General features: G+C 44.9%; 1 protein-coding gene across 1 annotated transcript; it reads left to right on the top strand.

Annotated features, from left to right (window-relative positions):
• The first annotated feature begins 1,709 nt into the window (after positions 1-1,709).
• LOC117845520 (uncharacterized) lies at positions 1,710-2,957 on the top strand. The gene has a single exon (XM_034726580.2). The coding sequence runs from the start codon at positions 1,833-1,835 to the stop codon at positions 2,787-2,789; it is 957 nt and encodes a 318-aa protein (XP_034582471.1). The 5' UTR covers positions 1,710-1,832; the 3' UTR covers positions 2,790-2,957.
• The last annotated feature ends 10,905 nt before the right edge of the window (positions 2,958-13,862 follow it).

Raw genomic sequence — 13,862 nt, 5'->3', positions numbered from 1 at the left:
TTTGACTTTCCCAAACTTTGATGCGTCCTGCATAAAGAAAAGAAAGGAGTGTTGTCAGCGGCAACGAACAGTATCAGCGGAGTTTTTCATCTCCCTTGTCCGTAGTCCTTACCCGTATAATCTTTAGTTATTTATTACCTATAATCTTCTATCACAAGCGTTCATGGAGTCTTATCCAACTCTCACGTTATCAATACTGATGATAACTACGGAGCCACGATTTTTAGGGGAGGAAGGGAGAAAACAAACGAGTTGACCATTTGGCCAGTAGAGAACAGTCAACCCAATACTAGACAAAAGCTAGCTAAAAACATGCCTTTATTTCATGAATAAATGTTGACTAGGGAAATATTTATATGTATACAGTAAATTGAATCTAAATGTACCCTTTTGTGCCAAAAACTAAATTTTCTTGCAAGTTCGACGAAGATAAACGCTTAGTGTAACTCATCAAAATGAATGGATATGTAGACTGTATGTTCCCCAAAATGAATGAATGGAGTAGTATCAAAGAATAAACCAACTTGTTATAGTGATATCCAACGTATCAGTAGCAAGGTATTAAATAGCGTTTAGCGGTATGGTAAAGGATTACTGTGGATCGCGGATAGCGGATGCTATAGCGGACGCTAAGTCCAAATAGCGGAATTCAAAAAATAGTCACAATTTTAGAGCATATATAAATATTAACATCAAGTTTACTTATAAAAAGTTATAGTTTTAAGTTAACCATTACATTTTACGATAAGAATCACAAATAAATAGGTATAATTAAGATGTATGGATATATATTAACATTAATTCCCATATCAATAAATAAAAAAATTCATTTTTCATCCAATAACTCTCATTACCTAAATAACCATTTAAAATATTATTATTACCATTTGATTCATATTCATATTCATATGTCACTTCAACGGTAAATATAGCGTATATTGGCCTAACATGTACGGGGCAATAGTGGACAATAGCGGCCGCTAAGTCCAAACATGCTATCTTGGGTACCTTGTAGCGGTAGAGTATCGCTACCACTATAGCGGCCGCTATTGCGGGCGCTACAAATGATATTTAGGGGCTGTTTGGATACGAGGTGCTAAACTTTAGCAGGGTCACATCGGATGTTCATATGCTAATTAGGACTAAACATGAGCTAATTACAAAATTAATTGCACATATGGAGTCTAATTCGCGAGACGAATCTATTAAGGCTAATTAATCCATCATTAGCAAATGGTTACTATAGCACCGCATTGTCAAATCATGGACTAATTAGGCTTAATAGATTCGTCTCGTGAATTAGACTCCATCTGTGCAATTAGTTTTGTAATTAGACTATGTCTAAAACTCCTAATTAGTATCCAAACATCCAATGTGACAGGTGCTAAAGTTTAGCAAGGGTATCAAATCCCCCTTAGTACTAGAGTGTTATCCACAACCACCTTAAAAAAACGTAGCAAGCATATCAGAGGACAAATAAAAAATTGAGCTATCTAGTATTCAATTAGAAGCTCTGACAAGCAAGCAAAACAAAACTAGGAACAAATCACCCTGGTGAGCTGCTTTCAACACCAACACATCACTGCTGATCAGAACACATGCAAAAGACGTCTAAATCCAAGACTAAAATAAAGGATACTCTTCAAACCTTCCGAACACTCTAGACACCCTGCAAACCTTCTTAAGACCCCCCCTCCAGGTTCCCCATCAACACCCTTCGACCTTCAAATCTTCCCTCTCCACACGCCACCACCACCACCTTCTTTTCCTTCTGTCCGCCTGTCCGTACCACTCGCCCTGGTGCACGCAAAGCCAGAGCGCGGCGGCACGCCATGGGCACCCTCGTCGGGCACGTCGCGCCGGGCGCCGGCTTCCTCCTCATCGGCCTATGGCAGCTGTTCAGCCACACCCGCCTCTTCTTGCTGCGGCCGAGCTCGTACTCGGCGCCGGTCTGGTTCCCGGTGCGCGGCGTGCGGCACCTCGAGCTCATCCTCATAATCATCGGCACCGTGATCTCCATCCTGATGGAGCTCGTCATCGGCCCCGCTAAGCACCAGCCCTTCGACGACGACGGCACCATACCGTCCGACCACCTCCACAACTTCGAGCACGCGTCCATCTCGCTCGCGCTGCTCACCTTCGCCGCGGTCACCATCCACCTCGACAGGGTGAAGGCGCCGATGCGTGACGCGGTGTCGCAGCTCGTGGCCGCCGCGGCGTTCGCGCAGCAGCTACTCATCTTCCACCTCCACTCGGCGGACCACATGGGCGTGGAGGGCCAGTTCCACTGGCTGCTGCAGACGGCCATCGCCGTCACGCTCGCCACCACGCTCCTCGGCATCCCCTACCCTCGGAGCTTCACGGTGAGCCTGGTCCGGTCGGCGAGCCTCGTGTTCCAGGGCGTCTGGTTCATCGTCATGGGCGTCATGCTGTGGACGCCCGCGCTCATCCCCAAGGGGTGCTTCCTCAACCGAGAGGAAGGCCACGACGTCGTCCGGTGCCGCACCGACGAGGCGCTCGACCGCGCCAAGTCGCTCGTCAACCTGCAGTTCAGCTGGTACCTCACCGGCACCGTGGTGTTCGTCGTTTTCTTCTACCTGCAGCTCACCAACCGCTACCCCGAGGAGCCGCAGTACTTGCCGCTGGTAAAAGGTGGCGGCGGCGGCGGCGACAGCGACGGCCGGTTCAGCATCGGAGATGACCACGACGACGAGGACGATCTCGAGGTCGCGAAACGTGGCTTCGGGCACGTGGTTAGCGGCACAAAGCCTATCGAAATCGAGAGGTGAGGTCGCCGCACCGTACGCACGGTTAGGATTGTTCTGTGATTATCGTGTAATTTGGCTTTAGTGTTTGTGGTGAAAAATGTACAATTATTCTTTAGAAAACCGTTACAAAGAACGGTTTACAGTTGGTACTACGAAGTACTTCGTAAATTGTGACCCTTGGAGTACGGATCCAATGGTAGCCCATGTCTGTCCCTCCTCGCTAGGCGTTGTCACGCGCGCAACAATGGCAATCACTGTAATCGCCAATATTTTCAGTTGACAACGCAATCTACCCCACAAAGCATTTATGGTGGCGGCTAGAACAGGTTTGTACTGACGGGTATCGCACCCGTCAGCAACCTTGAGTCAGCACAAATGCCGTCTGTGCTGGTGGGTGCTCGCCCGCCAGCACAGACTGCTCTTTGCAGGCGGACTACATTAGCCACCCACCAGCACATATGCTTTCTGTGCTGACGGTGTGGTTACGCCGCTCGCCACTAATATGTATTTTCCCATTCAATATATTATTTCCTATGAGTTATTTATAATTTTTATTTCCCGCCAGTTTTTAGCCGTTAAATTGCAATATGTATCTCCAACCACATAACAATAAACTTGAATAATAAATAATTCATATTATTATAAACTACATCATACATAATATATAATTCACATTATTACAAGTCCAACATTTTGAATAGAGCTATTCTTTGCCACGCTAATATTAAAACTGCTACGTCCATCTACGAAGATTTGTGCACTCGTTTGCCATCAACACGCCATCTTTATCAAAGAATGCTCCATCCTCATGACAAATCTTGCATAGGATGAACCTCGCCATGTTCGTATAAATGTTGTTGATTTGTTTATCTTTGATCTTGCTATAGTTACTGTCGATGGTAGGCATCTGCAGGTATACAGTAAATGAAGATTAGGATGTATTGACATTAGGAAGTTAGCACATGGTAGTGTATAAGAGACTTACGTCTTCAGGGTTCGTCCAGTACCTCCCATTATTTATGATGAACTCGCACATGTAGTACCACATAGAACAGAGCTGGGAGGTTGCTTGTGGCACTGCAAACAAATAGAAAAATGATGAGTTGTTATTAATGACAAGTCTACATTATATGAAAAAAACCAAAATTTATGTTCTTACGAATCTATGATGTATTATTTTCATAGCTTTTGTCCTTTTTGGATTGTGGATCCCGCCTTTTAGTATGTAAAGCTTGTACGCACTTTGAGGGTATAAAGATAAGAGTTAGTAATACAACTTAGGTGCATAGAATGTCAACATGCATTTAAGTACTACCAAGGAATGTCTTATTTTTGTATAATGCCTATAAAATCCTTGTACCTATCTCTATGATAGCTGACTGAGTCGAGGACCACTGCTTCTCCTAGCTTGGGTAAAATAATGATGCAAATCCAGTGATCTGTACATTATATTAAAATAATTTATATTATAGACGATATTAAATAACACCTAGTATATATATAGTAATTAAAACTAGCTTACTCAAAACCATAAGGAATCATGATATAATCCTTGTTAGCCTTTTTATTCATTACTTTTGCAATGTATACGGACACTTTGTGCATTTCTTCTTTGTGGGCTTTTATTTTTATAGTATCTTTCTCTGCTTGTGTCGCTGCTGCTTCTATTTGTGCTTTGATCGTTTCCGTCATTTTGAGCTTGTGCTCTGGCTCGCTTATTCGTGATGGGTCAAGGTACGCTACCTTGAACCTGCCGTGCGTCAATTCTTCCTCACTCCATTGCATCTTGCAGAATAGGTTGCTCAGGTACTTGAAATAAAATACGTATGTATTTAAAACTCGTGTATGCAGTACATGTGGACTTACAAGCACCATACAGAATGAGATTCATGTCGAGGTGTTGTCAATGATAAAGTCTGTGCGAACCCTCAAAATTGATCACAATCTGGTATGGGAGAACGCCAAGGAAAACCTTAGTTGGGACATGCGCGGTGATTTATTGAATTCCTTGCTTCATTGCATTCATGATCCATCCATGCAGCTTATGCAGTTCCCATGAGCCCTTCAGCAGATCCGACCAATACAAGAATGGTTTTCCTTGCTCATAATGCTTGGGATATCATTTGACGCAAAAGAATTGAGGTTTTGATCCTTTTCCTTTTGCCGAGAGGCGCTGCGAGTTATAGATTTTTCACTGGAAGATGAAGCCTTCTTCTTCAATACGTTTAAAAACTTATCGACGTCTGCTGATGGAGCCTTTTCATATGTGCTGACCATACGAGGTATTGCTGGCCTCTTGGGAGGTGGAGATGCTGGTGAAAGCGATGTTGGATCATTAACTTCTAAATCATCTACTCGTTCATCGCCTTCTAGTGCTGATGTCCCATCGTCCTCATTGGGAGCTTCTTGGATAGGTGATAGAATTGGCTGCTCATCCTCATTGTTAGCTCCCTGCACATGCGACAACATCGGCTGCTCCGTGTCAGCATTTGAATTTTGAAGGGGTAGTTCTTAGCTCGGCCACGAGGTTTCTAGCGATGCATTCAGAATGATATCTCGACGATGTCGCAGTATGTACTGGTTCATCGCATCACTGAGAACCTCAATCCCCTCATCAGTAGGGATGTCTACCTCGCACAACTCATCCAACACTGTAACAACTTGTCGGGCATACACCCCAGGTCCACGAGTAGGCCTTGGACGGCCCACCAAGGGATGTACTCGGACAAGGTCAGAACAAGGATGGGCGTATCCTTCTCGGATTAGTCTTGTATGTTTATGGAAAACTACTCGGGCCATTACCGAGTAGAACTCTGTAATAGTACCCGACTAGGACTCAGACTTGTAACCCTGCCCTCCCGTGTATATAAGGCCGGGCAGGGACCCCCCTCAAAGGCATCTCTCTCAAGATCAAAGCAAACATCAATACAAACCAACACACAGGACGTAGGGTATTACGCGATCTAGCGGCCCGAACCTGTCTAAATCGTGTTCCTTGCGTCACCATTGATTCCTTGATTCTCGACGATCCTTACCGCATAAAAGACCACCTAGGGTACCCCCTAGGCGGGTTGCCGGTCTAAAACACCGACAGCTGGCGCGCCAGGTAGGGGAACTCGTCGAGTTTCTCAGCGCGAACTCAATGGCACGGTCGTCATTAAGCCCATCTTCGCTATCGAAGCGGGCGCAACCTTCGTTTTTGGATCCTGGCTCTGCATCGCTGACGGCGCCGGATCGTTCCGGCACCAGATCGTCAACTCCGACGGAGACCTCGGGTTCCACCGCGATTCGAACTTGAACTCCGACGGCGACTCCGGGCCCGACTACAACTTGGAGTCCAACGGCGACTCTGGGTCCAACTACGACTCGAAGTCGACAGCGAATCTGAGTTTGACTACAACTCGAAAGTTCGACTACATCGCAAGCTCGCCGACCACTACGGGCGGCTCGCCAATGATTTCATGGACTATGTCGTAGGCACACCGACTACTCCAGCCAAGCATGGTCTACGCTCAAAACGCACCCTTGTCTCAGGGTCTTGGATAAGTCCGACCCTCTAAGCCGGGGGTCGGGCGATTCGAAGCCTTGCGGCAAGGGGTCGGGCGCATCCGACCCTGGGACCAAGGGTCGGGCGAGGCGGAGTTCCAGCCTCAAAGGGTCGGGCGCATCCGACCCTGGGACCAAGGGTCGGGCGAGGCGGAGTTCCATCCTCAAAGGGTCGGGCATGTCCGACCCCGGGACCTTGGGTCGGGCGAGACTGAATGAACTACTCCTCACCCACGTCAAGACAACCACGATCAGCTTGCCAACCACTCCGTTAGCTACGGGCAGCTCGTCGACGACTTCAACTCGTCTTGACTAAAAATTAGTCGGGGCAAACTTTGCATCACCGACAACTAGTCAGAATCGCCTCCGACTAGTTGACTTCGTCAACAACCGTTACGGCTACTCTATTCAACGGACTGCTGACCACTTCAACGACAGAAATCGCCTAAGTGCTCGGGGGCTGCGGGTACCGTACCCGTTGGTCAGTTTTTTCTTTTCAAGATCTCCAAGGGTAAAATGGACAAAAGCTGGTTTGACCCTAAGACTGACTCTTCGACTCAATTTAAGGCTCGGGGGCTACTCCATATGGAGTGCGATTGACATCTCACTACCATATAAAATTACTCGGGAACGGAGACAACTCGAAGAAAGCAAAAGAGTACCTTCCAGCCACGCAACAGTACTCGAGCACTTCAATCTGCAACCTCTACGACCAAGCTACTCGGATGGCACCTGCAGTGCCCAAGACTGTGGCGCACGACTACAAAGTACTCGGGGGCTTGTCGGGCATACACCCCAGGTCCACGAGTAGGCCTTGGACGGCCCACCAAGGGACGTACTCGGACAAGGTCAGAACAAGGATGGGCGTATCCTTCTCGGATTAGTCTTGTATGTTTATGGAAAACTACTCGGGCCATTACCGAGTAGAACTCTGTAATAGTACCCGACTAGGACTCAGACTTGTAACCCTGCCCTCCCGTGTATATAAGGCCGGGCAAGGACCCCCCTCAAAGGCATCTCTCTCAAGATCAAAGCAAACATCAATACAAACCAACACACAGGACGTAGGGTATTACACGATCTAGCAGCCCGAACCTGTCTAAATCGTGTTCCTTGCGTCACTAGTGATTCCTTGATTCTCGACGATCCTTACCGCATAAAAGACCACCTAGGGTACCCCCTAGGTGGGTTGCCAGTCTAAAACACCGACACAACTTGCACCCAGACGTATTCTAGCGGGGGTGCCTTTGGAAACACATGACCCGTTACTGCCATGCCAGTTGCGACCTCTCAAAACTTATTTTATTTCCTTCCATAAAGTATAACCAACCTGCATGGTGTATCCACTTGTATGTCATCAACGGGATACCTCACGTTTGCAATGGAGCCAACACTACTTGGCGCAACGAATCCTGTCTAGGCAAGTAGCATGGTTGGTTTTGCCTGTCGTTGACCATCGAATACTGTCGGGTCAGCCATCGTTTGGCTCATCGTATGGTTTGTTAGGAACTCTAAGAACTCCTGCTTGCGATTTCTCTCATCTTCTCTTCAAGGTTTTTTAACGGTCGCGCTTCCTGTAGCTTGCTTCGTCGTTGGGGAATGCTTTACCATAAGGCAATGTTGATGACATCCCTCGAACATGTTCTGAGTGCTTCGCGGTTCCAATCATAGCGGTTAGCTGATTTTTCTGCCTTTGTCGGGCCTGAAAAGACCCTTGTTTTGCGCCTCGGCGAGCTGTTCCAACCTCTCATAAATTAGCTGTGTTAAGGGGTATTTGAATTTAACCTTGCCGTTGGGTGTTACAGTCGGAATTTGAGCTAGTACTCAATTTCTGCTGCACTCATCCAAGCCTGCAAACATATCCGGTAAACTAGCTTTCCTCCGTTTTTCTTGCTCTCTCCTCCATTTAGCAATCTTGGTAGCGTACCCTCCTACACATAAGTGATGGGGGTTCTTGGCGGCTTTCATAGCCTTCGTAGTATTTTCTTCGCTCTGGGCTTTTGCTTCTGATGTGTTCTTCTATTGTTTGAACTTTTCCCACATTTCTGGATAAATCTTACTGAAGTCATCCCTAGCATTCGCTTTTCTGTACATATTCTTTATTAAGAGTAGACCTCCAATTCTGAAACATCTCCCAAGGAGGCCCTCAGCAAAGTTTTATGCGAATTTCTCTTGACCTGAAGGAAAAGTGATCCTTTCTTTCACTATGGCCCGCAATATATCCTTTGTAGTGGTAGGCACCTTCTTCCAATTACTAGTCGTGATCTAGATCTGCAATTTATCCCTAACAATAGCTCCACATATGTTCCAAAACCTAGCAAATATCCCCTTAGGTAATATGGGCTCACCTTTGGTGCCAAGTTCTTCTATTACGAGACTACCTTTTTCAGGGATATGGTTTTAGCTTCATTTCCTACGTTTCCTTTTCGGATTACTACTAGAAGCAGTAGTAGCTGAAGGTTGTGGTGCAGAGGCAAGTACCTCCTCTTTATGCAGAGTAGATGTTCTACAACGTCGCGGCGGGGAATGCACTGGGGATTGGTCATCGTTTTATAGAGAAAATAATAGTTGGAGTTTATCATCTTCAAGTGAACAACAAACATATCACTAGCTAGTATATGAATGTGCATGCAGGTACCTAATGATCCGTAGTTAGATCGTATTCAGGGTCATCTTCATCTAGATGCCTGCGAGACCTAGGTGGGCTTGGTTCATACTCAGGTGGAGTAGAATACGATCCACAATCGTCATTAGAATCGTCATCTTCCTCCTCTGAGGATTCAACATTAGGTGTGGGCTACTGTTCTCCCCCATCTTGCAATGGAGGGTTCACGAATTTGTTGGCATCTGGTTCCGCGATATTGTCATTGTTCTCATTGTTGTCGTTGTTCTCGTTGTTGTCCATCGCTCTTAATATGCAGATTGTGAATGCAGGATTTAATAAATAATTTAAATTCTATTATCATTCCTATAAAAGAATATAGGTAACAATGTTCTAATTTCTACCGGAATCCGTATCCTATAAACATTTTAATTTATACCACCATGTCTACCATATCAAAAAATAAAGTTAACAATTTGTTCCGAAATAGAGAAAACAATAGTTGATCATCGCTATATAGAGAAAATAATAGTTTGGAGTTTATGCCCTTCACGCACAAGGATATCACTAGTATATAAATGTATGTACATGCGGGGATTGTTCCTACCAAAACATATAATTAACAATATTCTAATTTCTACAAATTTTTTTTAACAACATTTACAGTAAAATTGCAATACAAATTGTATCATATGCAATTTCATATTTATTATCATATTTACAATGCAGTTATAATACTTTTACCACTAATGGAATAAAAATGAAATTGCAATAGAATTTACTTTAAAAAAATGAATTTGAAATACACTAATGAATTTACTTGAAAAAATGGAATAAAAACTTCTACGAACCGGCGCATGGGAGAAGGGGCGCGGCGGAGGAGCCAAGACCGGCGGCGTAAGGAGCCGGGGGGAGGGGGGGGCGAGGGTCGACTGTGCTCGACGGGAGCAGAGGAGGCGACATCGGTAGAGGGAGGCTAGGCGGCACTCGGGAGGGGCTGAGGCCGGGGCCGGTGGTGCTTGAAGACAAGGCAGGATGGGACCGGCAGCGCTCGGAGATGGGCCGGCACCACTCGGTGGGAGCGGAGGAGGCGGGGCCAGTGGAGGGAGGCGCAACGACGCTCGGAGACGGGGCGGGAGGGGGCCACCGACGGTGGACAAGTGGCGGCGCTACGAAAATTCCGGCATGAAATTTTGGCAGCCTGATGGCATGTTGAGATTTCACGTCGGGACTTAGGAAAAATTTCGCCGCGCCAGGCAGTGGAGGCCCTTCGTGCTCAGCACAGAATTTTCACCAAATCTCAAACAATTTTAAATAATTGCTAATTGAGTTCAAAAATATTTGAAATTTTTACACCTGATCATAAATATTTTATAGTGTATGTAAAAATTATATTTTGATAAATAACATAGGTTGAAACTCCTCTTGAGTTATATGGTTGGTATGAGTTGGATATCCATTTTGGAAGGAGGTACAATTATACTATCTCAAAATTGTGTTATTTATTTATGTCCATGTTGGGGTAGTGATAAAGTTGTTATATGCCAATTATCATGATTGTTGGGACACATTTACAATTTATAACAACTTATTTAAGTGTAATAATGTAATCCGCTACCACAACTGGCCTAAATCTAAGTCATTTTATCCTAAATTAACATAGATAAAAATTCCAACACAAATTTTATCCAATTCATCATACTGATTGTATCTCAATGTCCACTACACATAATCACCATATAACTCATAAGGTGTTTCAATCTACTCAAAACATTTAAGTTATGTATGAAAATATAGTTTTTACATGCACTATAAAACATTTATGTTTAGGTGTAGAAGTTTGAAATATTTTTGAACTCATTTAGTAAGTATTTAAAATATTTAAAATTTTGTAAAAAGTCTTTGTTGGCGGGTACTTAATGACACCCGCCAGCACACAGGAACTGTGCTGGCGGACCTCACTAGCACCCGCTAGCACAAAGGGTCAGTGCTGGCGGGCGTCATTAGCACCCTCCAGCACAGTGGCCTCCACTATAAGACCTGAGAGGCCTTAAAAATTTCTAAGTCCTAACAGAGAACTGCAAGGACACGCCATCAGGCTGCCCAATTTTTGCTCCGCGCCGCGCCTCGCCGATGCCGCTGGGCCACCTCCTCCCTGACTTCGTTGCGGCCTCCCCGCGTGCCACCACGGGCCCCTCCCCGTCCGCCGTCATGCCTGTCGACCGCCACCGCTCCACCTCCTCCTCGACTCCACTGTGGCCTTCCCGAGCGCCGCCGGGCAGCCTCCTCCCCGACTTCGCCTTCGTCCTCCCCGACTTCGCTGCCTCCTCCCTGACCCCCCGGCTGGTTGTTTTTTTCCATTTTTTCCATTTTATTCATATAAATTAATTAAGAAGAATTGTGACCTTTTTCGATTTTGATTCCATGCAATTGCAACATGATAAAAATATGTTATGATTAGTTTATATGCAAATCACACTATATTTTTTAGATAGGGATTGTGTTAGAAATTAAAAATTGTTACCTTTTTCCATTGTTATTCCATGCAATTTCAATATGATAATAAATATGTTATGATTAGTTATAACAATGTTCATGAGATCTAAACTAACAATTGTAAATTTCTTCCATTATTTTGGATAATCTTTTATTCTGAGCATTTTGTGAATTAATCAATTTCCAGCATAATTATTATTGAAGATGATGCTTATGGAGCCACCTATATCTTATTACAATTTTATTTGGATAGTTTGGGCTAACTATGGCAAGTGGAAGTTCTTTTCCCCGTGGTAGTGGCGGCTGTGGAGGTGGCTTCCTTGGTGGAGGCGACCGTAGAGGTGGCAGGAGACAGTACATATTCGAGGACCCTTCCTGCTAGTCATCCAGGACTTCACTTCCCTAATGGCGCCATTGACTTGCCAACACGCGATCGAAGGAGTGGATCAGTTCCCAACATAGTAATATTCTTTACTTCTTTTAATTGATTTTTTTACTACACACGAATAAATTCTAAATTTAATTACATACAATGTAGCTTATCAACCCTATTATATGGCTCAAAGATGTTGTCAAAGTTATAGGTGGTACTTTTCCTATAGTGCAAACCGAGGTTGTTGGTGAACCTCATTTTAAAAGAGTACATCTCTCTTTTTAAGTGCCTGTTCGAGATATAGATTTCACCTCGATGTCACCAGGAGAGGCCATCTCGATAGTTTCAATTGTCGCATGGGGTCAAATAGCACAAAATAAGGTAACTTTTGAGAGGACCATTGTGGAGGCTTTGTTGGAGGTATGCCCTAGAGGCAATCATAGAGATGATGATATTCCATTTGTATCCATGTTTTATATTGTGTTCCTTGAATATCCATTAAAGGCTACTTGAATTGATTTGCAATTATGTGAATTGTATGTGAAACTCTTTACTTGTATGGTTATTCTAAAGTTGTCCCTAGTCGGAGTTCATGTGAGGACACACATGAATATTAGACTAGTACATGTATTAGTTGATGACTATGTTTCACAAGTCATGGACATAGAGATGTCAAACTAATAATGTAGGAGTATGTGGAGACATATGCTAGGACTGATCCAACATGAGAAGTAGTTCTCTCTTTACACAACATGTACGCTTTGTCCTTAGACCTGAGGTTGTCGCATGTACTCAAGATGTGGATCATCTTACTTAGGGGCTATCAAACGCTACACCGTAACAGGGTAGTTAAAAAGGTAGCTTTCGGTTTTGTCAAGAAGCATGCTGTGAGGCATGGTCAAATCAAGACGGGATTTGCCTCTCTCTAATTGAGAGTGATATCTCTGGACCCCTTGAGTGATCGGATCCGAAAATGCATGGCCATGCTACGTATGGTTAAGAGTTAACCTACAAAGGGATTCTGAATCACAGGATCGAGAAAGAGCGGTCGGCTTGGAGCTAGACCAAATATCGTGAGGCAAAAGGAGTACCAAGTACATGATGTCGTGACGGTTCGTCTGATATGATCTTCATGTGCGTATAGGAGTTGGCACGTTTTGCTAGAGGAAGCTACCGACTATTGGGTCGAGTAGGAGTACTCGGGCCATGTCTATACGTATCCGAACCTATAGGGTCACATACTTAAGGGGTTGGAAGCCCAATTCGGATGTGATCCGAATTGAATCAGGTTTAGGAGTACTAATGGGCCTCGGACCTAGAGGCCCGTCAGGAACCTCTATAAATAGAGGGGTGGGGGCGCCCTAGGGTTTCATCTTTTTGGCCGAACCACAGCTGCCGCGCGTCCCACGCCCTCACCTATTGCAACTCGCGGACCTAGTAGTCCGGCTTGCGACGCTTCCTCCGTGCACGTGTGGATACCTTCGAGGTGTTGCACCTGCAGCACTTGGACGAGCCGCTGCCGAGCCGCGGCACGAGGACGACCTCACTGTACGTGGACAAGCTGTTGAGGAGCTGCTCGACATCGACGTGATCGACTACGTGTTCGACTACGCTGATCAACTTCACTGCCCCGATGCGATTCTACGACTTCCGCACCTATGCGTCGAGTGGTAATCCCGTGATCCATATACAACAGTTTTCCTAGTTTACATGGTAGAAAAATTTTGTTTTGCGCTAGCGTAGCCTACCTCGTATCCCAACAGGCTTGCCTAGAGCAGATTAAGGATCATGGGTACTTTGTGCCAGACTTATCATATTTTCGAATAAAGCAGCTTGAGAGGGAGAAGGCAATGTGATTGTGACTACTGAGAGGCTTTGTTTGCTTAATCAACATGACATTGTATGGTACATTCTTTTATCATTCTTTTAACTTTTAGTTATGTTACATCTTTTAACTTTCATCATGTTATTATCATCTTTTAAGATATATTTGGTACTACCATTGCGGAAGGGAGCTTTTGTGCGATTTCGGATCAAGTCTTGGATGTGTTTGATTTGACTTACATGGGTAGAAACT

Source organism: Setaria viridis, chromosome 2, assembly GCF_005286985.2.
Source record: "Setaria viridis chromosome 2, Setaria_viridis_v4.0, whole genome shotgun sequence".
NCBI classification, from domain to species: domain Eukaryota; kingdom Viridiplantae; phylum Streptophyta; class Magnoliopsida; order Poales; family Poaceae; genus Setaria; species Setaria viridis.
Note: the sequence above shows the minus strand (reverse complement) of the source record. Positions and strands in the feature narration are given on the sequence as shown.

What these genes read in the sequence shown, in the direction of transcription:
- LOC117845520 (XM_034726580.2), top strand. Translation starts at nt 1,833, where the DNA reads ATGGGCACCCTCGTCGGGCACGTCGCGCCGGGCGCCGGCTTCCTCCTC.